The 27189-nt window shown below is 67.6% G+C and overlaps 1 protein-coding gene across 6 annotated transcripts; it reads left to right on the plus strand.

The window, feature by feature from the left end:
* Positions 1 to 2305: 2305 nt before the first annotated feature.
* On the plus strand, positions 2306 to 26213 carry KIF5A (kinesin family member 5A). 6 transcript variants are annotated; one of them, XM_075121445.1, is made up of 32 exons: positions 2306 to 2473; positions 7631 to 7718; positions 7956 to 8029; positions 8221 to 8325; positions 8643 to 8691; positions 8939 to 8994; positions 9402 to 9489; positions 9763 to 9887; positions 10162 to 10266; positions 11149 to 11297; positions 11893 to 12041; positions 12295 to 12470; positions 12852 to 12920; positions 13032 to 13238; positions 13332 to 13409; positions 13489 to 13566; positions 13659 to 13805; positions 14687 to 14875; positions 15621 to 15738; positions 15826 to 15893; positions 16340 to 16449; positions 17219 to 17320; positions 17574 to 17634; positions 17733 to 17804; positions 18058 to 18162; positions 19509 to 19529; positions 22021 to 22237; positions 22554 to 22695; positions 22851 to 22933; positions 23303 to 23330; positions 23607 to 23696; positions 24519 to 26213. In XM_075121445.1, exons 1-31 carry the CDS (start codon positions 2345 to 2347, stop codon positions 23683 to 23685), a joined length of 3267 nt encoding a protein of 1088 aa, XP_074977546.1. In that variant the 5' UTR covers positions 2306 to 2344; the 3' UTR covers positions 23686 to 23696; positions 24519 to 26213. The 6 variants fall into 6 exon arrangements, with proteins under 6 accessions (XP_074977546.1, XP_048688162.1, XP_074977543.1 ...); XM_075121442.1 differs by lacking the exon at positions 17733 to 17804 and having other exon boundaries at positions 2308 to 2473; XM_075121441.1 differs by lacking the exon at positions 19509 to 19529 and having other exon boundaries at positions 2309 to 2473.
* Positions 26214 to 27189: the final 976 nt, after the last annotated feature.

The following is a 27189-nucleotide window of genomic DNA, read 5'->3' on the forward strand; positions in this document are numbered from 1 at the left end:
CCCCTGAGAGGCAGGGCAGGACTCTTATCCTCATTGTACAGATGGGGAAACTGAGGCATGGAACAGCTACGTGACTTGTACGTGATGAAGCAGGGAACTGAATCCAGGTCTCCTGACCCACTGGACCATCCCTCCTCCCTAATGTGCCCCTTTAGCTGTCACGTGGCCAAGTTACACGCATTCCTCTCCTCTGACCCCTGCCCGTAAAGGAATCCCTCTGGCCCCCGGTCATCCTTATTGCTCGTCTTTGAACTCCCCCGAAGAACTGTACCTCATCTGAGCCTACACATGAGACACACATGCCAACACAGACTCATGAATGCACACACAGACACACGGGTGCACACACTGCATGCACACACAAGCACACATGTGCAGACACACACATGCCCACACACACGCGTACATGAGGCTCCACGTTTTTCCAAGGCCCTCAGCCCCTGTTCGGCCAGGTGCTCACAAGGAAGCAGCCACTGAGAAGGACCAGACCGGAGGCTGCTCTCATGGCTGTGTCCGGGCCCAGCTGAGGTTCTGAGACCAGCCTCAGGCTTCAGACCTGGAATTTGGCTTCCTCCGCCCTTTGTCTCCCTTAAAACAGCAGCTAAACAAGGGAGGGGGGCGTCCAAATGCAAAGGGGCCAGGTCCTCGGCACAGCTCCAGCAAAGTCAACCCCTGCCCGGCCGGCAGCATCAGCTGGCCCAGAGGGGGATTCTCGGGGCTCATGGAGCGTGTAAGGCTGCAAGGGACCATTTGATCATCTGAGCACCTGGACAGCACAGTCCGGAGAATGTCTCCAGGTGACCCCTGCCCTGAGCTGAGGAACGTCCAGCTGGCTCAAGCACCTCCGGATGGCGGGACCCGCTGGGCACTGATGGCCTCCTTTGGCACTCACCGGGTTGCCCTGGTGCCTGAGGCCAGGAGCAGAGAGGAAGGGCTGGCTGTGGCCTGTGGGTGCCCAAAAACCCCACCAGGGCTGTGTGGCTCCCTTGTGCCCTGGCCCCATCTGACACGGGCATCTCGTTCCCAGGCCCCCCTTCTGAGCTCAGCCCCCCCCAGCACTGGGACACCATGGGATCAAGGGAAGGTGGGTCTGCTGGTTAGAGTCCAGGTAGAGTCAGGACTCCTGGGTTCTCTCCCCAGTTCTGGGAAGGGGAGTGGGGTCCAGTGGTTAGAGCAGGGGGCTGGGAGCCAGGACTCCTGGGTTCTCTCCCCAGCTCTGGGAGGGGAGTGGGGTCCAGGGGTTAGAGCAGGGGGCTGGGAGCCAGGACTCCCGGGTTCTCTCCCCAGTTCTGGGAAGGGGAGTGGGGTCCAGTGGTTAGAGCAGGGGGCTGGGAGCCAGGACTCCCGGGTTCTCTCCCCAGTTCTGGGAAGGGGAGTGGGGTCCAGTGGTTAGAGCAGGGGGCTGGGAGCCAGGACTCCTGGGTTCTCTCCCCAGCTCTGGGAGGGGAGTGGGGTCCAGTGGTTAGAGCAGGGGGCTGGGAGCCAGGACTCCTGGGTTCTCTTCCCCAGCTCTGGAAGGGGAGTGCAGTCCAGTGGTCAGAGTAGGGGGCTGGGAGCCAGGACTCCTGGGTTCACTGGGTGCTAGTGGGCGAGTCGCTCGCCCTCTCTCTGTTTTCTCCATCCCCACCATGGGTCTGGTGCTGGTTCCCCCAGCAGGTTGCCAGTCTCAGCAGATGATGCCCAGCGCCCAAGACCCCCCCTAACGCAGGCACCGGGCTGGGGGCCCTTTCCTCAGCCTGGCCCTCAGGACCCAGCGGTTTGGGGACAAAGGCACGGAGGCGGGCAGGAGCCTGGGGCCGGGACCAGGGCAGGGGGCGCGGGCCTGGCTCCAGGGACCCCTCCCCCGGCCTGCTGGCTCCCAGCCGGGCCCTGCCACCTTAAGCGATCCGGGCCGCTCCACCTTAAGGGCTGGCGCCGTGGCTAAGCCCAGCCCGGTGCTTGCGGCGGGCGCCGGGGCCGGGGGCTGGCGCAGGAGCGGGACCCGGCGCGGCTCACACGGGCGAGGCGAGGCCGGACCAGCGGGAGCGTCTCCAGCAGCTGCGCCCCCAGCACCCGCCCCGCGCAGCCCGGGCTGCAGGCAGAGACCCAGCAGGGACCCCAGCGCCCCCCCCCGTGCCCGCCCAGCGCCCCCCCATCCCAGCGCCCCCCCCGTGCCCGCCCAGCGCCCCCCCATCCCAGCGCCAGCCCAGAATCCCCGGCCCTGCGCCCCACGACCCAGCGCCCCCCCCCATTGCCAGCCCAGCCCCCCCCCGGCCCAGCGCCCCCCCCCATTGCCAGCCCAGCCCCCCCCGGCCCAGCGCCCCCCCCCATTGCCAGCCCAGCCCCCCCCGGCCCAGCGCCCAGCATGGCCGAGCCCAGCACGGAATGCAGCATCAAGGTGCTCTGCCGATTCCGGCCCCTGAACCAGGCGGAGATCCTGCGGGGGGACAAATTCATCCCCCTCTTCCAAGGGGACGACAGCGTCATCCTCGGGGTAAGTGCCCCCCCCCCCCCCGCTGGTGCGGGCCCCCCCAACTCCCCTCCTCCCCGCTGCGGCATCGGCCCCGGGCTGCCCGGCCGGGGGGAAGGGGGCCCCCCGTGCCCATCGCACAAAGAGCTGGGGATTTGGGGGGGTCCCCCCAGCCCCCCCGAACTCTGCGGCTGCCGGGAGATGGGCTCCCAAGAGCGGGGGCGGGGGGGGGGGGAGGCTGTATTGCGGATCCTCCATCCCAGCCGAGGCAACTGGGTGTGGCCAGCAGGGCTGGGGATTTGGCTACTGGTGTGTGACCCATAGAAAATCCCTGGCTTCCCTCCCCCCCGGGATGGGGACCCCCCCCCTTTGCATGCAGACCCTCCAGCTGGCTCATTTCCCCTCCCCCACCATCTGTCCGTCTGTCTGTCCCTAGCCTGCAAAGCGGCCACCTCCCCCCCTTTCCCCCCCCCCGACCTTGCGAGGGTGAAAGGTGAACGCCCCGCCCTGCTCGGACAGGCTCGGGGCCTGGCGATGCCAGCTTGCCCTGGTGCCCCTGCGGGGCGGGGGGGGAGGAGCAGATGGTGCAGGTCGCAGCGTGGGCTGCAGGTTGTTTACTTCAAGGCATCCGCGCCCCCGACGCGCTCCCTCCGCAGCTGCCCGCCTGGCTGGGGGGTCGAGGAGCCTGGGGTCCCGGCCTCGGGGAGAGAGCGGGCGAGGGCAGGGCGCGGGGCCCCCGGGTGGGGTTGTCAAAATCAGCCCCTTGCTTTAGCCAAGAGCGAGGGTCGTGCGTGTAACCTGGGCTGACGCTCCAGCTGAGATGGGGGGGGGCCCTTCGCGTTGGGGACCGAGATCAGGGGCCCCAGGCGCTCCAGAGACAGACCGTCCCTGCCTCCCAGAGCTCCCAGGCTAAGCAGACAAGAGGTTGAAAGGGAAACTGAGTCACCCAGCAGGGGAGGGGAACCCAGGGCCAGAGCCCAGCTGTCCTGTGTCCCAGTTAAGTGCTGTAGCCACTAGACCACGCTGCGTCCCCCAGTCTGGCTCTCTCGCACTCCAGCCCCCCCTTTGCCGTCTGACCGGGAGCTGGGGGGCATCTGTGCCAAGATGCCTGCACTTTTCTCCTCCCGGCCTAAAGGCCCTTTCCTGCCCGTCCACGCGCCTAGCAGCGATGCCACCCGCCGGACGTATGGCTCTGTCAGCCCTGCAGGCCCCCCCCCCCCCACATTGTGCCCGGCTCCAGACGACAACAGAACGGTCATTCCCCTCCCCCCATCTCCTGGTCTCCTTCCCGTCTGAGGCTGGGGAACGGCCGGAGCCCAGGGAGCGCGCCGGGGGCCGCGCTGGCAGCCGGGGAGGGGAATCTCTCTCTGGGCAGGGATTAGGCCGCGGCTCCCGGATTAATGAGCTTGTCTGGTGACTGCCCGGCAGCAGCTGGTCCTGAATCCCGCGGGGGGAGCAAGCGGGATCCCCCTCCCGCCGCTCGCTGCTGGGTCGCACTTAGGGCCCCCGGGGGTTTGCATGGGGCCTGAGGAGGGGGCGGGGGGTTCAGGGAGGCCACCCCCGGGGCAGGAGCTGTGGGGCAGGAGGCTCTGTGGGGCAGGAGGGGACAAGATTGTGGGGCGGGGGAGCCGAGAGCCGAGGGGGGTTGGGCACCCTGCCGCGTAGCCGTGACACAGCCCCTGTCACCGGAGCGTCTGAGCCTGGCCGGCTGTGGTGGCTTTATCCTCAGCAGCTCACACGCTGGCAAAGCAGCCCTCGCAGGAGACCCTACAATAACAAACCCAGCCCTTCTGGGAGCCCCTGCGGTAACGACCCAGCCTGTGTGAACAGGACAATCCAGCCCTCACAACAAAAAGCCAGCCCCTGCAGGTGACCCTACAATAACAAGCCAGTGCAGGTACCTGGTGCAGGGGGCTGAGTGGATTCGTTAGTATTTATTGAGCCCTGGCCAGGTGCATGATGGGAGTCAGTGCCAGGCTGGCAGCCCCCCCAATGTCCTGGCCGGTGTGGGTGCCCCCTAAAGGATGCATAAGGGACTAGCTGTTCCAGTGCTTTGGAGCTCGGCGGGGCGGGTTGGTGCTGAAGGTCGCAGGTTCTAGGCCCGGTTCCCCAGGTGGGCTGGGGGCGAGGAGGGGTCTGTGGCTTGCAGCCCAGGTGTTGGGCAGTTTGCAGAGCCCTGGCAGGGACGGGGCACGCTGGCAGCTGCCAGCACCGGCCTGGGTTGAACCTTTCCCTTGCTTGTTGCGGTTCCGGAGCCGCTGGCTTTGGAGAGTCCTGGGGACCCTAGGTCTGGGGTATCGGGGCTACAGGCGGACCAGTGAGTGGCACAAATACTCTGCTCCCCCTGCCCCCCTGTGGCATCGTGGGCGTAAGGGGTTTCTTAGCCATGCGGGGGGGATAAGGAAGGGCCTGCGTAGGTCTGGGGGGGCCGGGCTCCAGGAGGAATGAATGCCTGGGGAGTGGGGGCCATGGGCTAGGCTGGGTGTTTGGAGAGGGCTCCTCCGTGGGGGCAGGTACGGCGCTGCTCTGTCTGTGCTGCATTCCAAGGGCACAAGTGGGATGAGTTTGCTGGGCCTTGGCCAAGTTCCCCATTCGGACGCGTCGCCGCTTCTCCTCTGGGCGTGGCTTTGTTGGCATCTCTGCCCCGGAGTGAGCCAGGCTGCGGGAGAAAGTGGCATTGGCAGGACAGTCCAGGGCTGGGCTAATGGGGCTGCGGGTTGGGAGTGAGGGGCACCGGTAGAGCTGGGGGGAGCCCAGGGCTGGGCTAACAGGGTGTCACAGAGTGTGGGGAAGTCAGGGCCCTGCACCCCCCACTTCCTGCCATTCACCGTGACTCTCAGCCAGTCAGTAAAACAGAAGGTTTATTAGATGACAGGAATGTGGTCCAAAACAGAGCTTGTAGGTACAGAAAACAGGTCCCCTCAGTCAGGTCCTTCTTGGGGGGTGGGGAGCCCAGACCCTGGTTCTGGGCCTCCCTCCGTTTCCCCAGCCAGCTCCAAACTGAAACCTCCTCCAGCCCCTCCTCTGGCCTTTGTCCCTTTCCCGGGCCAGGAGGCCACCTGATCTCTTTGTTCTCCAACCCCTTCAATTGGCACCTTGCAGGGGAGGGGCCCAGGCCATCAGTCCCCAGGAGACAGGGTGTCGGCCATTCTCTTTGCAGACCCCTGCACACCGTTGCCCTCTAGGGCTCTGAAACAATCACACCCCCTTATCATCCCACCTAGATACTGAAGAAATGCCTAGGGGAAACTGAGGCACCCACACAGTATTCAGAGAGAACATTAAGAACAGTCCCTCTGCGGGTTAGGAGTGAAGGGCCCAGCTCTGGGCCTAGCTCCTGTATCGATAATGTCCCATGTCTCTCTTGAACTGGGGGTGGGGTCTGGCCCCTCCAAGAAGTCGGTCAGTCCCCTGGCTCTTCAGTCCCCAAACCCCCTCCCAGGGGTCCCAGCCCTGCCCCCCATGCCATCTGGGAAGCTGCTGTCCTGTCTTGGCAGACCTGGGCCTGGCCCGGGGCGTCTCCAGCACCTGGACAGCTCCCGGCGCGGGCCTGGCCTCTTTGGTGGGGGGAGGGGGGGAAGAGATGGAGTACAGCCCTTCTGAGGCCTGTGTGTCCGATTCGGGAGAGGGGGAAACAGACCTGCTCAGGAGACCAAGACCCCCCCCACACGCTGCCTTGTCCCCCCTCCCCACAGGAGGGGCGTCCCTCCTGCCTGGAGGGGGGCTAATTCCTATTGAATATTGTCAACCCACCCCCAGCCCTCTCCCAGCTGGCGCCCTGCCAGCCCCCCCCCCCCCCCCCCAGGGTTAACACTGCTGCAGGGAGAGGCCGTCTTGGCCCCAGGTAACAGGCCAGTGCTGCGGGGGTTGGGTGGGGGGCAGATGCTCTTCCCCCGGGTGGTGTCGAGCCACTGTACCATGCCCCATTCCTACTGCTGGGTCTGGAGCTTCTTTATCCCCCCCCCACCAGCACCCAGGAGGCTGGGGGGGATGGGGGGTTGCCCTGCTCTACCAGGCGGGGGGGAGGGGAGGCGAGGCATCCCTGAGCTCCTGGTTGTGACCCCTCCCCCCATGTCCTGCTCCGGCAGGACACCCTGAGTCTGTTGCCCTCAGCCCTGGGGGAGCCCCCAGCCCCCAGGGGTGGGCACAGGCTGGGGGCAGCGAGCCAGGAAACAAACCTCCCTGCTGGGCCTGGCAGTGGGAGAAGCACCAGTCAACTCAGCCTCACCCCCTCAGTGCCAGGGAGGGAGGGGGCCCAGAGCGAACTGGGTGGGGGGTGAGGATTGGAGACACGTCTCCCGTGCCCACCCACTGGGGCCCAAGGGGGACCCTCTGTGATGGTTTCTCTATGGGAGAGCCCAGGGCTGGGCGGGCAGGGGGCTGCGGGTCGGGAGTGAGGGGCACCGGCAGAGCTGGGGGGCCCAGGGCTGGGCCAGCAGGGGGCTGCGGGTCGGGAGTGAGGGGCACCGGCAGAGCTGGGGGGCCCAGGGCTGGGCCAGCAGGGGGCTGCGGGTCGGGAGTGAGGGGCACCGGCAGAGCTGGGGGGCCCAGGGCTGGGCCAGCAGGGGGCTGCGGGTCGGGAGTGAGGGGCACCGGCAGAGCTGGGGGGCCCAGGGCTGGGCCAGCAGGGGGCTGCGGGTCGGGAGTGAGGGGCACCGGCAGAGCTGGGGGGGCCCAGGGCTGGGCCAGCAGGGGGCTGCGGGTCGGGAGTGAGGGGCACCGGCAGAGCTGGGGGGGCCCAGGGCTGGGCCAGCAGGGGGCTGCGGGTCGGGAGTGAGGGGCACCGGCAGAGCTGGGGGGGCCCAGGGCTGGGCCAGCAGGGGGCTGCGGGTCGGGAGTGAGGGGCACCGGCAGAGCTGGGGGGCCCAGGGCTGGGCGGGCAGGGGGCTGCGGGTTGGGAGTGAGGGGCACCGGCAGAGCTGGGGGGCCCAGGGCTGGGCCAGCAGGGGGCTGCGGGTTGGGAGTGAGGGGCACCGGCAGAGCTGGGGGGGCAAGCTGGCACTGTGGTATTATTTCCTTGCTTTCCCGAGCACAGGAGGCCGGGCTGCGGGGGGGGGGGGGGGCTCGGCCTGGGGGCCCACGGGGTGAACCCTCTGTATTGCGGGGATGGGGTGGCGCCAGCCTGGCGGGGGCTGGGGGTCTCTACCTGGGGACTGACCCACCCCGTTTGCTTCCCCCCAGGGCAAGCCCTACGTTTTCGACCGCGTCTTCCCCCCCAACACCACCCAGGAGCAGGTGTACCATGCCTGCGCCATGCAGATCGTCAAGGGTGAGCAGGGGAGGGGCTGGGGGCAGCCCAGCGCGGAGTTTAGCAGTGGGGGGAGGACGGGGGGGGGCAGATCCAGGCTGCCGGGGGCGGTGGAGGGTGAGGAGGGGCTGGGGGCAGTGGGAGTGAGGAGGGGGTGGGGGGAAGGGGAGGGGGCAGGGGAGGAGGGGCAGGGGGAAGGAGGGGGGCAAGGGGGAGGGGCACGGGGAGGGGGCTCTCATTTACCCCTCTCTCTTGCAGATGTGCTGGCCGGGTATAATGGCACCATCTTCGCCTACGGGCAGACATCGTCGGGGAAGACCCACACCATGGAGGTGAGACAGGCGGGGCTGGGAGGGCAGGGTGATGCCCCCCCTCCGGGGTGAGGGGCTGGTGCTGCGGGTGTGGGGGGGGCTCAGTTAGCCCCTTGGCCTCTCCTAAAATCTGCTGGGAGGGAGGGAGGGGGCTGGGCCCCCTCCCCAGGGAGACTGGGCCCCACGGCTGACCCCCCCCCTCTTGCCCTCAGGGGAAGCTGCACGACCCCCAGCTGATGGGCATCATCCCGCGCATCGCCCGTGACATCTTCAACCACATCTACGCCATGGACGAGAACCTGGAGTTCCACATCAAGGTGAGCGGGGGCCGGGGGCCGGCTCTGGGGTCAGAGCTGTGGGGGAGGGGGTCCGGGGGGGCTCTGGGGTGGGAGTCATGGGGGATCAGAGCCATGGGGGGAGAGTGGGTGGGGGGCTCTGGGGGAATTTGAAGAGGGCCTCGGATCAGGGTGGGGGGCAGCACTGGGGATCTCTGGGGTGGAAGAGGATGGGGAGGTTTATGGGGACCTGCAGGGGGTGATCTGGGAGGCCCGGGGGGGGTTCCTATGGGCTCATTTCCCCCCCCCCCCCCCCGCCCTGGTCTGTGCTCACGTGGCTCCTTCTTGGTCTTTCTCAGGTTTCCTACTTTGAAATTTACCTGGACAAAATTCGGGACCTGCTGGATGGTGAGTGACGCCCCCCCAGGAGAGCCGGGGCAGGCACAGACGGGGCTGCCCCCTGGGGGGCTCAAGAAGCGGGGTGCAGAGGGGGCTGCTACTGCTGCTTCCTGAATGGCTGAGCTGGGGGAGCTGGTCAGGGGGTGCTGCTGGGGGCCCCATGTGATCCCCAACCCTCTCTGCCCTGGGGGCCCCTCTCCGGTCCCCCCAGCCCCAGGCCCTCCCCCCATTCCAGCTTGGGCCTTTCTTTCCCCAGTGACCAAGACCAACCTGTCGGTGCATGAGGACAAGAACCGGGTGCCCTACGTCAAGGTGAGGGGGGGAGGGGGGTCCCCTCGTGTGGGGAAGCAGGTGGGGGGCTGTGGAGGGGCGGGGAAGGGGACTGAGGGAGCAGCCAGAGGGTTGGAAGAGAATCCCCTGCTGCATGGAGGAAGCCGGGGGGTGGGGGAGCAGAGCAGGGGACCCCTGTGGGGTAGGGTGAGGAGCCCCCAGTGTGAGGTGGGGAGGTTGGGGCCTGATGGGGGTGAGGAGGGGCTGTGAGGGAGGGCCGCCCTGAGGGGGATGGGGGCGTGAGGAGCCCCCCGTGCGAAGCTGTGCGGGTGGGGACTGGGGGGGTGAGGGCCCCCCGTGTGAGGCTTGGGGGGAGGGCTGCCCTGAGGGAGGCTGTGGGGGGAGAGGGCCCCCCCACCTGGGACTGACCCTCCCCGCTCCCCCGGCAGGGCTGCACCGAGCGCTTTGTCTCCAGCCCGGAGGAGATCCTGGATGTGATCGACGAGGGCAAATCCAACCGGCACGTGGCCGTCACCAGTGAGCAGCTGGGGCACCGGCGGGGGGGCCCCGGGGCCGGGCCCTGGCCTGGGAGGTGTCCAGTCCCGGTGTCCCCATCAGCCCCGGCCCCCAGGGCTGGGGAGTGGGGGGGCTGGGCGAGCGGCTGGGGGCTGGGGCCCTGCTGACTCGAGGCTGGACAATGGCTGGACACTGTGCCCGGGGCGGGGGCTCTGTGCCCAGGGGAGACAGGGGGGCTCTGTGCCCACGGGGGGCCAGTGCCGGCAGGCCTCCCACCCCTGCGTCTCCCCCCAGACATGAACGAGCACAGTTCCCGCAGCCACAGCATCTTCCTCATCAACATCAAGCAGGAGAACATGGAGACGGAGCAGAAGCTCAGCGGGAAGCTCTACCTGGTGGACCTGGCTGGCAGCGAGAAGGTGCCAAGGCCGGGGGGCGGGTGGCGGGGGCAGGAAGGGGCAGAGTGTCTGGGGGTGGGAGGGGCTCGGACATCCCCCAGCCAGCTTCGGAATCTCTGCCCGGACACCTGGGTCCCGGGCGAGAAGGCCCTGTCCCCACGGGGGTCTTGGCTCATCCCTGCAGCCGAGACCCCATGTGCGCCATGGCTCCCCGCCTCTGGGAGGGCGACGCCCTGTGGCGGGATGGGAGCCCCCCCCCCCCACTCCCCGTAACCGACACCCGCTCTGCCGACAGGTCAGCAAGACGGGGGCTGAAGGGGCCGTGCTGGACGAGGCCAAGAACATCAACAAGTCGCTGTCGGCCCTGGGCAACGTCATCTCGGCCCTGGCGGAGGGGACGGTGAGAGATGCCCCCTCCCCGCTGGGCCCCCCCCAGGGCTCCTCGGGGTGGGGATCCTCCTGCCCCCCACCCCAGAGCTGGAGTTCAGGGTCTCCCTCTCGGTCCAACCCCGACAGGCTCCCCCCCTTTCTCCCCACCTCCTCTGGGGGACCTGAGCCTGGCTACCTCTTGTGCCCAGGGCACCCATCCCTCCCCCCAGCCCCTCTGTATCCCAGGGTGCCACTCCCACCCCAGGGTGCCACTCCCATAGCCCTCCTCTGCCCTGGGCATCCCTCCCCGCTAGGGCACCCGTCCCTCCCCCCCAGCCCCTCTGTGCCCCAGGGTGCCCCTCCCATCCCAGGGCACACTCCCATAACCCCCCTCTGCACCCCTGCTGCCCTGAGGTGCCCCCATGATGCTTCCAGGGTGACCCAAGGTGTCGGGGCGAATCACTCCCACTGCTCACAGCCTGAGAGTGGCTGTGCCAACCGGGGGAGACCTGCCCAGGCCTGCCGGTCGCTGGTGGCCCACACGCCCGGCTGGGGGCTCCGCAAGCCCCCCTTGCCCTCTGCAGGCTGGCGAGTCCCACGGCCACTGGGAGATGGGTCTCCCGATCTCTGCAGCAACGCCCCCCAGCTTTCCGCCTTCCTTGCCTTTCAGCCCCTGTCCCCCCAGGAGGCCAAGCCCAGTGCTGGGTCTCTGGTAAAACCAAAGTGGGAATTTTCTGTCACTATTTTGTATGAATCCTGGGCGTGCCTCAGTTTCCCTCCCCCCCCAACCTGGGCAGCCATGCCTTGGAGGGGAAACAGGAGCACATCGGGGTCAAAAAAACTGTTACCGACTCTTCCCACTTCGTCCCAGCGCCGCCCCCCCCCCATAACTCCCCTCCTGCGCCCCTTGCAGAAGAGCTACGTGCCCTACCGGGACAGCAAGATGACGCGGATCCTGCAGGACTCGCTGGGCGGGAACTGCCGCACGACCATGTTCATCTGCTGCTCACCCTCCAGCTACAACGATGCCGAGACCAAGTCCACCCTCATGTTCGGCCAACGGTACAGGAACCTCGCCAGCGGCCCTGGCCACCTGCTACCCCGGGGGTGGCGTCCTGCTGGCAGGGCCCGCAGGCCCCTCCCTGTGCTGTCCCCCGCTGGCCCCGGGGGTCTCCCTGCTTGCTGGGCCCGCGGGCTTCCTCCCTGTGGGGCCGCCCGCTGCTACCCCTGCGACTCCCCCACCCACCTGTGTGTGCTGGGCTCTGGCACTGTGAATCCCCCTGGATCCACCCCACACCCCCGCAGCCGGTCGCTGTGGCCCCCACCTGGAAGGGAGCCTGGAGTGGCCCTAAATCCGCTCAGGAGCTGCCGGGGCAGGTGCCGGGAGAGGCTGAGGGCCGGACTGGGGTTGCTTGGTTCCCCACGTCGGGGTGTTCCGGATTCAGAGAGCGGGCAGAGCCAGGGTTGGGGGGCGGAGAACCAGAGGGGGGCGCTAGGAGGAGTTCAGGGGAAACCCTAGCTGGAGGGATCATTGCGGCCGGGGGATCAACTCCCTGGGGGGCTCTGGCCCCGGGAGGCAGCGCTGGAGAAAGGAGAGTTGGGGGCAGGGCTGTTTTGTGGGCCCCATATGAAAGGGCCACCCCTGCCTCCCCTCCAGGGCCAAGACCATCAAGAACACCGCATCGGTGAACCTGGAGCTGACGGCTGAGCAGTGGAAGAAGAAGTATGAGAAGGAGAAGGAGAAGAACAAGACAATGAAGGAGACGATCGGGAAGCTGGAGGCTGAGCTGAGCCGCTGGAGGAATGGTGAGGCCGGGCCGGGGAACCCAGGCGTCCGGGTGGGGATGGGGAGAGCTCACTCAGCCACTGGAGGAATGGTGAGGCTGGGCCAGGGAACCCAGGCATCCGGGTGGGGAGGGGAGCTCACCCTGTTCTGTGGGGAGGGAGCTTCGTTCTCCAGGGCTGAGTTTCTGGCTGTCCCTGGGAGCTGGTGGGTGGGTGGGGGGTCCCCTGTTTCGGTTCCATGGGGTTACCCTGCCCCCCCCCCGCACGCCCCCAGGGGAGAATGTGCCAGAGACGGAGCAGCTGAGCGAGGGGGAGAAGCCGGCGCCCGACACCTGTGACGAGACGCCCGTCAACGACAACGCCTCGTCCATCGTCATCCGCATCTCCGAGGAGGAACGGCGCAAGTACGAGGAGGAGATCCGCAAACTGTACAAGCAGCTCGACGACAAGGTCAGCCGGGACTCCCCCCCCCCCCCCCCCAGTGCCCGCGGCCCCCCCCAGTGCCCGCGGCCCCCCCCAGTGCCCGCTGCCCCTCCCGTGCCCCCTCCCCTCCTGCAGCCCCCGCCCAGGCAGGAAGATGCCAGGGCGCACACAGACCCCTGGGTGCACTGTGCCCCCCGGCCTTCCACTGCAGGCTTTCCAAGACCCAGACCTCTCTGGGCGCAGCACCCCGCCCCGCGAACCTGCCAGCCAGTACAGGCCAGAGAGCCCGCCCGACACCTCATGTTTCCAGCCCCTTCTCTGCCCTCTGAGCCCAGGGGTGCCGCGCAGCAGATCGGAGGGCGCCCGTGGGGCGGGTGGCTCTGACCCTCCTTCCCCCCCCCCCCCCAGGACGACGAGATCAACCAGCAGAGCCAGCTGATGGAGAAGCTGTCGCAGCAGATGCTGGAGCAGGAGGAGGTGAGAGCCGGGGCGGGGGGCGGAGAGCGGGAGGGGGCTGGACCCCAGGGGAGCCCCTCTTCTCCTGGCGGGGGCTCCCTGCCTGACCGGCTGTGCCCCCCCCGCCCCCAGCTGCTGGTGTCGACGCGGGGGGACAACGAGAAGGTGCAGCGGGAGCTGGGCCGGCTGCAGGTGGAGAACGACTCGGCCAAGGAGGAGGTGCGCGAGGTGCTGCAGGCTCTGGAGGAGCTGGCCGTCAACTACGACCAGAAGGCCCAGGAGGCGGAGGAGAAGGGGCAGCAGAACCAGCTGCTGGTGGACGAGCTGTCCCAGAAAGTGGTGAGCTGGGGGGGGGGCGCTAAGGGCATCGAGCGGGGTGGGGGGGCCCTGATCCGGGGCCTGATCCGGGGCTAACCCGCGCTCCCCCGGCAGAGCACCCTGCTGGCCCAGGAGGCGGAGGAGAAGGGGCAGCAGAACCAGCTGCTGGTGGACGAGCTGTCCCAGAAAGTGGTGAGCTGGGGGGGGGGGCGCTAAGGGCATCGAGCGGGGGGGGGCCCTGATCCGGGGCTAACCCGCGCTCCCCCGGCAGAGCACCCTGCTGGCCCAGGAGGCGGAGGAGAAGGGGCAGCAGAACCAGCTGCTGGTGGACGAGCTGTCCCAGAAAGTGGTGAGCTGGGGGGGGGCGCTAAGGGCATCGAGCGGGGGGCGGCGGCCCTGATCCGGGGCCTGATCCGGGGCTAACCCGCGCTCCCCCGGCAGAGCACCCTGCTGGCCCAGGAGGCGGAGCTGCAACGCCTGCAGGAGTTCGGCACCCGCCAGCGCAAGCGTGTGGCCGAGGTGCTCAACGGGCTCATGAAGGACCTGAGCGAGTTCAGCGTCATCGTGGGCAACGGGGAGATCAAGCTGGTGAGAGGGGGCGGGGGTGGGGAGGGGCAGGATTGAGCAGGGAGGGAGGGTGAGGGAGGGCTGGACTGGTGGGGTGGGATAGGCAAAGGGCGGCTCCCAGCTTCCCCCCCCCCCCCCCAGCAGGTGGAGGTCAGTGGGGAAGGGGGATGGGATGGGATGGAGGGGGCAGAGGGCAGCTCTCAGTGGGGTGGGGGGAGGGGGCCGGGGTGGGGGGATGGGGTGGGGGGACAGGAGGGACATGGGTAGGGGAGGGGGTGGCTCTCAGCGGGGTGCGGGGAGGGGCACGGGGGGTGGGGGAGGGGGTGGCTCTCAGCGGGGTGCGGGGAGGGGGACAAGGTATGGGGAGGGGGATGGGGGCAGGGCTGGCTCTCAGCGGGGTGGGGGTCGGGGCACGGGGGAGGGGAGGGGAATGGCGTGGGGGGGGGCCGGGGGCGGCTCTCAGGGGGGTGTGGGGAGGGGGCCGGGGTGGGGGGACAGGAGGGACATGGGTGGGTGGGGGAGGGGGTGGCTCTCAGCGGGGTGCGGGGAGGGGCACAGGGGGGGTAGGGGGACGGGGTGGAGGGAGGGGGTGGCTCTCAGCGGGGTGCGGGGAGGGGCATGGGGGGTAGGGGGACGGGGTGGAGGGAGGGGGAGGGGGTGGCTCTCAGCGGGGTGCAGGGAGGGGCACAGGGGGGGTAGGGGGACGGGGTGGAGGGAGGGGGAGGGGGCGGCTCTCAGCGGGGTGCGGGGAGGCGGACAAGGTATGGGGAGGGGGATGGGGGCAGGGCTGGCTCTCAGCGGGGTGGGGGTCGGGGCACGGGGGAGGGTAGGGGCCGGGGGCGGCTCTCAGGGGGGTGCGGGGAGGGGGCCGGGGGCGGCTCTCAGCTCCCTGCCCCCCCCAGCCGGTGGAGATCAGCGGGGCCATCGAGGAGGAGTTCACGGTCGCCCGGCTCTACATCAGCAAGATCAAGGCGGAGGTGAAGGGGGTGGTGAAGCGATGCCGCCAGCTGGAGGCGCTGCAGGTCGAGTGCCAGCGGAAGATGGCCGTGACGGGCCGGGAGCTGGCCGCCTGCCAGCTGCTCATCTCCCAGGTGCGGGGCGGGAGCTGCGGGATGGCAGAATGGGGGTGGTGCCTTGCTGGGGGGCGGGGGTAGGGGCCGTGGGCTGGGTCCTGAGCAGGGTCTGGGTGTGATGGGGCCGTGGCCGTGGGGCTGAGGGCGGGTGTGATGGGGCCGGGGCCGTGGGGCTGGGTGTGATGTGGTCGGGGGCGGGTGTGATGAGGCCCTGGGGCTGGGGCCAGGTGTGATGGGGCTGTGGCTGTGGGTGGGTGGGATGGGGCCGGGGCCATGGGACCATGGGGCTGGGGGTGATGGGGCCGTGCAGCTGAGGGTGGATGTGATGGGGTTGTGGGGCTGGGTGTGATGGGGCCGGGGCCGTGGGGCTGAGGGCGGGTGTGATGGGGCCGGGGCCGTGGGCCGTGGGGCTGGGTGTGATGGGGCTGGGGCTGTGGGGCTGGGTGTGATGGGGCCGTGGCGGGTGTGATGGGACCAGGGTCGTGGGGCTGAGGGCGGGTGTGATGGGGCCGTGGGGCTGGATGTGATGGGACCAGGGTGGGTGTGAGGGGGCCGTGGGGCTGAGGGCGGGTGTGATGGGGCTGAGGGCGGGTGTGATGGGGCCGTGGGGCTGGGTGTGATGAGGCCGAGGGCGGGTGTGATGGGGCCGCGGGGCCCCCCGGGAGCTCAGGGCCCCCCGGGAGCTCAGGGCCCCCCGGGAGCTCAGGGCCCCCCGGGAGCTCAGGGCCCCCCGGGAGCTCAGGGCCCCCCGGCTCCCCCGCAGCACGAGGCCAAGATCCGGTCGCTGAGTGAGTACATGCACAGTGTGGAGCTGAAGAAGCGGCACCTGGAGGAGTCGTACGACACGCTGAGCGAGGAGCTGGCCAAGCTGCAGGCCCAAGGTGCGTGTGGGGGTCCCGCCCCGCCTGGGCAGGGGGCTGTGGGGCGGGTGCCGGGGTCCCCCTAACCCTCTGCTCCTGGCCCTGCAGAGACCGTGCACGAGGCGGGCCGGAAGGACCAGGAGCAGGACCTGATCCAGGACGCTGACGAGGTCAAGGTGTGTGGGGCGGGCAGAGCCGGAGCTCTCGGGGGGGGGGGAGGGGGGTGGCCTCTGCTGGGGGGATGGCAGGGGGCTCTGTGCCGGGGAAGGGGCTCCCTTCCCCCCGCCTGCCTTCGCCCCTCATCCTTCCCCAGAGGAGCAGAATATCGGGGTGGTGAGGAATCTGGGGCCCCTGGCTGGGGGGGAATGGGGAGCCCTGGGGGGGGGAAAGCTAGGGCCCGCTCGGCGGGGTGGGGGCAGCGAGCCTGGTTAGGCAGTCTAGGACCCCCAGTCGGGGGGGATGGGGGGCCCCAAGGGCAGGATGGGGGGCCCCAGGACAGGATGGGGCGGCCCTCGGAGCAGAGTGGGGAGCCCCGTGGGGGAGTCCGGGGCCCCTGGGGTGGGTTGGGGGGCTGCGGGGCCCCCGGCAGGGCCCGGTGCTAACCCTGGCCCTTGTGGTGCAGCGGGCCCTGGAGCTGCAGCTGGAGGGGCACCGCGAGGCCCACCATAAGCAGCTGGCCCGGCTGCGGGACGAGATCAACGAGAAGCAGAAGGTCATCGACGAGCTGAAGGAGTGAGTGACCCCTCCGGACACCCCGCGGGGGTGGGGTGGGGGGCGTCCCGGACGGGCAGGGGCTCAGGCTCGAGGGGGGCCCCGGGGGGTGGGGTGGGGGGCGTCCCGGACGGGCAGGGGCTCAGGCTCGAGGGGGACCCCGGGGGGGTGGGGTGGGGGGCGTCCCGGACGGGCAGGGGCTCGGGCTCGAGGGGGACCCCGGGGGGGTGGGGTGGGGGGCGTCCCGGACGGGCAGGGGCTCGGGCTCGAGGGGGGCCCCGCGGGGGTGGGGTGGGGGGCGTCCCGGACGGGCAGGGGCTCGGGCTCGAGGGGGGCCCCGGGGGGTGGGGTGGGGGGCGTCCCGGACGGGCAGGGGCTCGGGCTCGAGGGGGGCCCCGGGGGGTGGGGTGGGGGGCGTCCCGGACGGGCAGGGGCTCGGGCTCGAGGGGGGCCCCGGGGGGTGGGGTGGGGGGCGTCCCGGACGGGCAGGGGCTCGGGCTCGAGGGGGGCCCCGGGGGGGTGGGGTGGGGGGCGTCCCGGACGGGCAGGGGCTCGGGCTCGAGGGGGGCCCCGGGGGGTGGGGTGGGGGGCGTCCCGGACGGGCAGGGGCTCGGGCTCGAGGGCGGCCCCGCGGGGGTGGGGTGGGGGGCGTCCCGGACGGGCAGGGGCTCGGGCTCGAGGGGGGCCCCGGGGGGTGGGGTGGGGGGCGTCCCGGACGGGCAGGGGCTCGGGCTCGAGGGGGGCCCCGGGGCCCCCGGCACTGACCGCGTCTGTCTCTGCCCCGCCGCAGCCTGAACCAGAAGCTGCAGCTGGAACTGGTGCAGCTCCGGGCCGACTACGAGAAACTCAAGAGCGAGGAGCAGGAGAAAACCACCAAACTGCAGGAGCTGACGTGAGCCCCGCCTGCCCCCCCAACCCCCGTGACCCCCACTCCTGGAACTGAGACCCCCGCTCCCCCCGGGCCGGGGCTGCGGTTGGGCCCCGGTCCCGCTCTCCCCAGGACCAGGGCTGAGATTCCCCCCACGTGGGGCCAATTTGGCCCCCCAGTCCCAGGACCAGCTCCACCCTCTAGGGTCGCCCCCTCCCCCCAGCCCCAGGGTGGAATGTGGGGCCTGACCCCCGTCTCCTCTGCCCCCTCTCCCCAGATTTCTGTACGAGCGCCACGAGCAGTCGAAGCAGGATCTCAAGGGGCTGGAGGAGACTGTCGTAAGTATTGGGGAGCTCCCCGGAGCTGGGGGGTGGGAAGGGCCGGTGTGGGGGGAACCTATCCTGACCTTAGCTCTGTCCGTCCGTCTCTGCCCCAGGCCCGGGAGCTCCAGACCCTTCACAACCTGCGCAAGCTTTTCGTTCAAGACGTCACAACTCGAGTCAAGAAAGTGAGTGGAGTCCAGCCTGGCTGAGGCCTGACCCTGGCCCCGCGCCCCCAGCCCGGCCCTGCGCCCCGAGCCGGTGCCAGGCCCCAGTCCTGCCCTGCCCCAACCTTCCTGGGCCGGTGCCAATCCTGGCTTCCCCAGCCCTGTGCCCCGCTGAGCCAGTACCAGCCCCTCCCTCCCCCACAGAGCACCCCCCTGCCAGCTGGGTGGCTGTGGCCATGCTTCACCCCGGTACCCCCTTCCCTGTGCCCCCCAGAGCGCAGAGATGGAACCCGAGGACAGTGGGGGGGCCCATTCTCAGAAGCAGAAGATTTCCTTTCTTGAGAACAACCTGGAGCAGCTTACAAAGGTTCACAAACAGGTAGGGGGAGGGGCCGAGCGCCTGCGGGGGGGGCAGCCGGAGCAGGAGGGGGGGGCTGGAACAAAGCCAGCATGGAGAGGTGGGGAGGGCTCAGCCGGAACTGGCTGTGAGTGGGGTGCCCGGGGGCCCCGAGTGGGTTGTGCAGACCGGCAGGGGATGTGCCCTCTGCCCTGGGGGTACCCTCTGTGCCACTGCCTGGCACTGGGCGGGCCCGTTGGGGGGCTGGAGGGAGGTCACAGGACCCCACCCCCCCATTGGCATCGTCTGTTTTTATTTTCTGATCCATGTGTGTTGTGCACTGCTCACGAACCTCCATGCCTGTCCTGAGCCCAGAGCCCCCCTCCTCTGCTGCCCAGCTTGGGCTGACCCCCCAAATCCATGCCAGCGCCCCCCAACAGTGCTGCCAGTGCCCTGACCCCACCAGCCCCTGGGTGGGTCTGACCCCATCTAGTGCCATCTGCAGCGGTCTCCTCTGGGGCACCCCCCACCCTGGGGCCTTAGAGTGACCGTCACCATGGCACCTGGGCTGAGAACGCCAGACTCATCACACCTGTCATGCATTCGGCACCGGGGGGGCTGAGTCTGCTCTTCCCGCCTCCCCTGCTCTGGGGCGGAGGAGGTGCCCCACTGGGGAGATCAGGCAACGCTCCCCACCTTGTTCCCCTATGAGCGGCCCCTCCCCAGTGGTGGGGGGCAGGGGGACTGTCTGGCACATGCTGCGTGGTGGGGCAGAGCCTGGGCCGGCTGGCACTGGGGTGCAGGGGGGCGGAGCCTGGGGAGTGCATCCCAGAGCGGGGAGCGCGAATGTGGGCTTTGGCCGTGCTTTCCCCCGCACCCCCTCCCCACCCCTGTCAGCCCCTGCCTAGGCCTCTCCCTCCCCCTGTCAAGCCCCCTCCTTCCCCCACACCCCATCTGGCCCTGCCTAGCCCCCCTTCTTTGCCCCCCACCCCTGACTTGTGCCCGTCTCCATCCATTCTCAGTGTCTCTCCAGCTCCCCCTCCCCTTGCGCCTTGGCGTCCCGTTCCCCCCACATCCCTGCGCTGGGGGTGGGGGTGTCAGGCTGCTGCACAGCAGGGGGCGCCTTCCTGTGCCCCCCGAGGGGCTGAGTCCTGGGGCGGGGGGGTAGCATAGCGCCATGGGGGAGAGGGGATGCAGCCACTTGCCCAGGCTGGGCATAACCTGGCTGCTTCCCCTGCCCCGAGCTGTGGCCCTGCCCACGGAGCCCTTCCCAGTCTCCTGCCCGATGCCCTGGGGCCCGTGGGAGGCAGATGGGGTCAGGGGGCTGCCCCAGGTGCCGCGCGGTGTTGAGTCACTGCTCTGTGTCCCCTTTCGCTGCCTTTCCCTAGCTGGATCTCTGGGTCTCCAAGGTACCGTACCCCCCCCCAAGCCTGCTCCCTCGCCGGGCAGGCAGGGCCAGGGCGGGCAGGAAATGTTTGCAGAGCTCACTCGAGGGTTCAGATGCGGCCCCTCCCTCCCGAAAACCTCCCCTCTCCCAGCTGCAGTTGGGACAGTCTCTCTGTGCCAGGGACAGTGCCCGTCAGGAGCCTGGGCACTTTCCCTCCCCTGGCAGCATCCCTGAGTGCCCCTTTCTCCCTGTTCTCTGGGAGGCAGGGGGCTTGGGCAGCACCCGGGATGGGCCATGCAGGATAGGGAGGGTCTGTGCCCCCCTCCCCATGGGCACCCCTCAGGCAGGCCGGGCTGGGCCCTCAGAATGGAGAGAGGTGAATGGTGGTGTCCCTCAGGGGTCTGTATTGGGACCAGTCCTATTCAACGTTATTCATAAATGATCTGGGAAAAGGGGTAAACAGTGAGGTGGCAAAATTTGCAGATGATACAAAACTACTCAAGACAGTTAAGTCCTAGGCAGACGGCGAAGAGCTACAAAAGGATCTCTCAGACCTGGGTGACTGGGCAACAAAATGGCAGATGAAATTCAGTGTTGATAAATGCAAAGTAACGCACGTTGGAAAATGTAATCCCAACTATACCTATAAAATGATGGGGTCTAAATTAGCTGTTAAGAAAGAGATCTTGGAGTCGCTGTGGATAGTTCTCTGAAAACAGCCACACAACGTGCAGTCAAAAAAGCAAACAGGATGTCGGGCATCATTAAGAAAGGGATAGATAATAAAACAGAAAATATTATGTTGCCTCGTTATAAATCCATGGTACGTCCACACCTTGAATACTGCGTGCAGATGTGGTCGCCCCATCTCAAAACAGATGTACTGAAATTGGAAAAGGTTCAGAAAAGGGCAACGGAAATGATTAGGGGTATAGAACGGCTTCCGTATGAGAAGAGATTAATAAGACTGGGACTTTTCAGCTTGGAAAAGAGATGACTAAGGGGGGATGTGATAGAGGTCTATAAATCATGACTGGTGTGGAGAAAGTAAATCAGGAAGTGTTATTTACTCCTTCCGATAAACACAAGAACTAGCGGGTCACCAAATGAAATTTATAGGCAGTAGGTTTAAAACAAACACAAGAAAGTATTTCTTCACACAGCGCACAGTCAAACTGTGGAACTCCTTGCTAGAGGATGTTGTGAAGGCCAAGACTATAACATGGTTCAAAAAAGAACTAGAGAAGTTCCTGGAGGATAGGTCCATTAATGGCTATTAGCCAGGATCGGCAGGGATAGTGCCACTTGCCTCTGTTTGCCAGAAGCTGGGAATGGGCAGCAGGGGATGGATCACTTGATGATTCGCTGTTCTGTTCATTCCCTTTGGGGCACCTGGCACTGGCCACTGTTGGGAGACAGGATACGGGGCTAGGTGGTCTGACCTCGTATGGCCATTCTTACGGTCTTACGTTCTCTGCTGTGTGATCTCAAACATTTTCTTGCCCGCCCCTCGCCCACGGCGGCTGTGCCAGACGGCGACCGTCCCTCTCCATCCCGCGCAGCTTGCCTCCCGCTTCCACGCTCCCCTCTGCCACGCGCTCTGCTTCTGCTCTGCCCCACCGCTACCGCCTGCATGCCACACGCCTGGCGGCACGGCCTGCCTGGGGCTGGGGGCTTGTGCCTGGCAGAGCTGGGGGGTGTGGGGTCAGCCTGGAGATGGTAGGTACCTGCCCCCCACCTCCCTGTGGGGCCCCCCCAGCTGCCCTGCAGCTCTCCAGCCTTTCAGCCAACGCGTGCCCTGCGCCATGCAGCCTCAAGCCTGGCTCCACATAAGGAGGCAGGAGAGGGGGGCAAGGAAAGGGGCACGAATTTGACCAAGTCTCCATGGGCACTGGAGAGAGAGCGCCAATGGGGAGGCACCCCAGGCCCCTAGATAGGGGGCATGACCCCTGTGCCCTGCCCCATACTGGCCCCCCTCGCCCCAGGGGTCCCGCACTCAATATGCTAGTAGGGCTGAAAGAAGGATGGCAGGTTGCTGGAGCCACCAGCCCTCTACAAGGCCCCCACCCTAGGGCCACCGGTCCCACCACAGCCCTCTGCGTGGGAATCCCTGTTCCCCATCACTCCCTGGTGCAAGTGATGTTGCATGGGATTAATTGATCTATGGAACTGCCTGCCACAGGCGGGCGCTGAGGCTGAGAGCTTAGTGGGCTTCAGACCTGGGAGCAGGGGGTGTATGAGCATATCCCAGAGACGGAGTGAGAGGGGCTGCAACCCCCCCCTACCCCCAAACTGATGGGGTGGGGGTCTTGCCCCAGGGCGGGTGACCCCTTAGCCCGCTGCGGGGGTGCTGGCTCCTTTCCCTGAAGCAGGCCACTGGCCCTGGGGCAGGACGGATGCAGGAGATGGGGCAAGATGTGCTGCGGCTCCCTACATAAGGCCGGGGGGGGGGAGGGCTCAGGGGGTCTTGTCTTGCCTCTGCGGACACCCCCTTGTCTCTCCGGTGCCCCCAGCTGGTTCGTGACAATGCAGATCTGCGTTGTGAGCTTCCTAAGCTGGAGAAGCGGCTTCGGGCTACGGCTGAGCGAGTTAAGGCCCTGGAGGGTGCACTGAGGGAGGCCAAGGAGGGGGCCATGAAGGACAAGCGGCGTTACCAGCAGGAGGTGGACCGCATCAAGGAGGCCGTGCGCCACAACAGTTCCACCAAGCGCGCCCACTCGGCGCAGATCGGTGAGCGCCCAGCCGGGGGCCGGGCAGTGGGGTCCCCAGCCCACGTCCTACGGGAGCGGGCGCTGCCAGCGTCAGGGCCGCCGACCCCCCACGCCCCCGGGGGGCTTGGCGACTCCTGGGGCATTGGCCTTCTCCGTGGGGAGTGGTCCTGTGGGCAGGGGAGGGCATGAGGGGTGGGCACCGCCGGACCCTCAAGCCAGCATGGTGTGAGCCGAGGGTGTAACCCCCCTGTTCTCTGGGGGCTATGCCCTCCCGCTGCCTGCACAGCTGGGGGGTTCCCAAGAGCCCTGATTCAGTGGCGGTTTCTCCCTTTCAGCCAAGCCGGTGCGGCCGGGGCACTACCCGGTCTCGCCCACCAACCCCTACGGCGCCCGCAACTCCGACAGCGTCAGCTACACCAACAGCCTCTTCCAGAACTACCAGGCAGCCTACGGGCAGGGCTCCGCCCCAGACGCCTAGTGAGTGCCAGGGGAGGGGGGGGGGGACCCCCGGCAGAGGGGCTGCCATGCATGTGGGGCCCGGGGCTGCCGGTCCCTGGGCCGTGGCCCCCTGCAAGCGGCTGTCCGTGCTGCAGTTCTGACGGCTCTGTCTGTCTGGGTCTCCCCTTGCTCAGTTTTGCCAACACCTCGTCCAGCAGCAGCACGGGCTCCTCCAGCGGCCCCCTGGCCCCCTACCAGAAGCTGAGCGTGGATAACGGTGAGAGGGGCCCAGCCTGCGTGGGGTGGGGGGCGCCGGGGGGAGAAGGGCAAATCCTGACGGGGGGAGCCGGGAGCACGGCGCCTTCGGATGTGTCGGCTTCAGCTGGGCTGGACGGCAGCTGAGGCTGGGGAGGGCCGGGGCTGGAGGTGGCCATCTGCTGGGGTGGCCAAGGCCCTGCTGGGGACCAGAACTTGCAGCCCATCAGAGATCTGCTGATAGCCAGGGCCCGTCCTGGGAGAGCACCCCAGGGCCCCTACCCTCAGGGACTGGCAGGGCAGGGGATGCAGGAGCTGGCTGCCAGGATGGTGCGGGGGCTGGGCCTCCCCCTGACACTGCACTTTCCTTTCCGTATCTTCCGGGCTGCAGGGAACGCCACAGACATCAACGATAACAGGTGAGGCCAGGGGCTCCCGCGGGGGAAGGGGGGTGCTGGGGTGTGGCTCCTGGGGAGGCCAGCAACGCACAGGGTGGGGTTGGAACCGGGCATCCCCCAGCCAAGGGGTGTCACAAGGAGGGCGTCGTCCATGCCCGACAGCCCTGGGTTCAGGCCGTCTGCCCCGGGTTGGAGCAGCCAGGCTCTGGTCTGGGGAGGGGGTTGGCACTAGGGGGAGGGGCCTCCCGGGGCACAGCTGGGGGGGCGGGCAGAGCTGAGCCCTCTCTCTGCCCGCAGAAGTGAGCTGCCCTGCAGCTGCCAGGCTGACGAACAAGCTAAGCTGTTCCCACTCCACCAGGAGACAGCAGCCAGCTAATAGCGCAGCTGGTGAGTGCCCTGCTCTGCCAGGTACCGCCCTGCCCTGCAGGCCTCTGCCCCTGCATCTGCCCTGCCGGGTACTGCCCCATGAGCCTCTGCCCCTGCCCTGCTCTGCCGGGTACCACCCTGGCCACAGGCCTCTGCCCCTGCACCCTCCGCCCTGCCAGGGACCGCCCTGCCCCATGGGCCTCTGCCCCTGCCCCCCCCCCGCCCTGCTGGGGACTGCCCTGCCCCATGGGCCTCTGCCCCTGCCCCCGCCCCGCCCTGCTGAGGGCTGCCCTGCACCATGGGCCTCTGCCCCTGTCCCCCCCGCCCTGCTGGGACTGCCCTGCCCCGTGGGCCTCTGCCCCTGCAGCCCCTGCCCTGCCCTGCGGGCCTCTGCCCCTGCACTTCTCCCCCTGTTAGGGACTCCTTGCTATCTGCACCCTCCCGGAGAACAACCCCCATTGCACCTGCCCCCCACCCTCCTGCAGTCGCACTGTTGCTGCCCCCCCAATGCCTTTCAGTATCATGTGCACCACCTTCCTAGAGCCCCCCAGTGTCACACTGGCACTGCCTTGCCAGCTCCCCAGTATCGCGCCTGCACCCTTGGGTGCCTTCCCCTGCTGCCTCCCACATTAACCCTCCTCCATTGTGTGTCGCCCTGGGGGTTCTACCGTGAAAACTGCTGGGGGGGGGGTGGCCCCTCCTCCTCCTGCCCCCAGGTCAAGCCGGCCTTTCCCGGGACCCCTGCCCAGCACAGCGCTGGCGGGTGAGCAAAGCTTGCCCCGGGGCAGGTCCCTGCTGTCCAGGGCGGCTTGAGATCTCACCCCATCCCCTCTTCTCTTGTAGTTTCTAACTGAGCTGGAGGCCTCTGCTCAGCATGCTGCTCTCTGGCTTCCCGGGGCCTCTCTACTAACCCCCGTCTGTCCGTCCGCGCGTCTGACTGTCCTGCTCTCTCGTCTCCTGTGTCGTTTCCCAGCTGCTGCGCTCGCTCTCTCGCGCTCTCTCTGTCCTTGCAAGCTCGTTGATGTCGTAGCTCGCCCGTCGGGTCTGGGCCCGGCCTGCCTGGGGCTGGCGCTCTGCCCGGGCTCGGCCTAGGAGCTGGTGCGGTGGCCCCTCCGGCCCAGCCCCGACCCACCTTGATTTTAAAATGCCTTAAGCAGACACCACGAGGAATGTCTGGCATCGAACCCAGGCCCCAGGACGAGTGCCCTCCACCCCCCCCCCCCGCGCACCAGCTCCTCTGCACCCCATGGAGAGGGGGGTATTAGCCATTTCACCCCACATCCCTTCATCCCCCTCCTAGCCCTGGGGGTCCCAGAGCCCATGGCACCCCCAGGCGCTGCCCTTCCCCTGCTGTACTGGGACCTGCTGAGGCAGAGGTGTCCCCAGTAGGGGGCGCCCTATGCATAGCCAGCAGCAGGGGCGCATTGCCAGGCCCGGGGAGCCTGCTTTCTCATCTCAAGGGGTGAGCCCCCCCCCAGCCTGCCATGCCGCTGGGGTGGAAGAGGCCCTGCAGCGTGGCCAGGTCAGTGCCTCAGGCTCATCCCTCTGTCCCCCCAATGACAGTGCGCCCACCCCCCTCGCTGCACCCCAAGCTGCCAGCACTGCCCCAGCCTAGCCTGGCATCTGGACTTGGTGCTGCAGCGGCTGCCGAGTGGCCGTCTGTCCCTTCCACCGCAGCCGTGCTGGGGAGACAGCTGCTCCCCGGCCTCGCCCAGCGTCAGACGAACCCCTGGAGAGCCCTTGTCCCGCGGGCAGGCTCAACAGAGATGCCGGGGAGCCCCAGCTCTCGTGCTGCGAGGGGTCCCTCCTGGGCAGGGCTCAGGGATCTGTATCTGGGCTGCAGTCTGCATCCTGCCCCCAGGAAGGGTCCCACCTCCCGGCACTGTCTGAGCTGGGCTCCTTCCTGCTCTGGGAGCCTATGTGCCCCTCGGCCTCACTCACCAGGCTACTGAGCCAGGAGGGGGTGGGGGTGCACACTGCTCGTCTCCTCTGGGTGCCTTCCAGAGAGAGGGGGGCTCCCGTCAGAGCTAGCAGGTGGGGTGCTTTGGGGGCAGAGATGCTGTGCTATAAAATGGGGGGATACAATGTTGTGAAAACTACTTGTGGGGGTTTGCCCCTCCCCACGATGCCCATTATACAGCTTAGCCTATGGGGCCCGGGCACCCTGCACGGTGCTGTTCTGGACAAACCAAAGCTGCTAAACCCACGTTGGTGTCTTTTTTCCGTGTCACGGAGTAGCTGGGCTGGAGGGCAGCCGCCTCTAGCTTGCGTATGTGTGTCCCAAAGGGAAGCACGCAGACCACCTCCCCTGCTCCCCGCTTCTCCCATCGCCACAGCTGATATGCCCAGAGCAGAGCGGGCCGGGCGCACCCTCAGCCCTACGTCGGGGTCACTCTGCCCCGCTCCTGAGAGGCAGGAACACGCAGGCCCTGCCCACCCGCACCCCCCGTCTGCTCACCTCACACCAAAACGTTGCATGTTGGAGTAAAAAGTGTTTGTTTAAAAAAATCAATCAATAAAGAGATGAGAATGAGCGAGCGCCCTGGTGTCTGTGTGTGTGTGTGTGGGGGGGGAGCAGTGGGCATGAGACAGAAGCAAGAAACTTGTGGCCAGGCAACGTCCTTTGGTCTTGTGTTTGTGCAGCACTGTACACAGCGGCATGGTTCACAATGGGGGCTCCTACATCAGGCAGGGATGGGAATAACCTTCGCTAGCCCATGGGCCTGTTATCCTGCCTTGGCCTGGGAGGTGAGAACAAGCTGGACATGGGACTTTTGAGAATTGAAGAGTAGGGAAATATAACATCTCTCCCTCCATCCTAGTGTTGGGCATGCAAGCTTTCTCCTGAAGGTGGTATGGTGGGCAGGGAAGAAACCTGCTGCCCAGAAAAGCCAACCCTCGGCAGGCCAAAGCTAGGACAGAACTGACCTTCTGCTCCTCGACTGGCCCTGAGTCTGGCTCCTCCCAACCCACCATTTACAGCTATTTCGCTTTGTACGTCAAAGAACCTCAGAGCCAGCCGCAGCCTCCCAGGGCAGGAGCAACCCTCGCGTGCTGTAGAAGGGATGTTAGCCTGGCTCTGAGCACAACCCCTCCTGCCAGTTTTGTGCCCTGGGAGTGATGCCAACCCACAGCCCACATCTGCCTGCCCATGACCAGCCCACGGAATCATCCCTGAGCTCTGGTTTCTAATCCCCATGCAAGGCTGTGGCTGCGCACAGGGGTGGATGTGCCCAAGAGAACCCCCAAGCCTGGTTTGCAGCAGAGGAGGGATGAAGGGGAAGCTGAGGGCAGGGATGAAGTGACTGTGTGGTGGCTGGGGGGCTGCCCCTTGGGGCGTGATGCTGTGCCGGGCATCAAGGGGATGTCCGGGAGCGGGAATGAGATCAGGAACCTCTTGGCTCTGATCCAGCCCAGCTGGGGGTATGTGACCTGCCTCAGCTCCCATCTGATACGTGGGAGCTCTCAGGCCAGGTCTCAGGAGGGGTTGCGCCCTTGTGACACACACATACAG

Source organism: Caretta caretta, chromosome 20 (assembly GCF_965140235.1).
Source record: "Caretta caretta isolate rCarCar2 chromosome 20, rCarCar1.hap1, whole genome shotgun sequence".
In the NCBI taxonomy this organism is placed as follows: domain Eukaryota; kingdom Metazoa; phylum Chordata; order Testudines; family Cheloniidae; genus Caretta; species Caretta caretta.

What these genes read in the sequence shown, in the direction of transcription:
- KIF5A (XM_075121445.1), top strand. Translation starts at nt 2,345, where the DNA reads ATGGCCGAGCCCAGCACGGAATGCAGCATCAAGGTGCTCTGCCGATTC. An exon ending in AGGGGCTGGAGGAGACTGTC is followed by an intron (nt 17,635 to 17,732) that starts GTAAGTATTGGG and finishes TCTCTGCCCCAG; the next exon opens with GCCCGGGAGCTCCAGACCCT. An exon ending in ACAGACATCAACGATAACAG is followed by an intron (nt 23,331 to 23,606) that starts GTGAGGCCAGGG and finishes CTCTGCCCGCAG; the next exon opens with AAGTGAGCTGCCCTGCAGCT.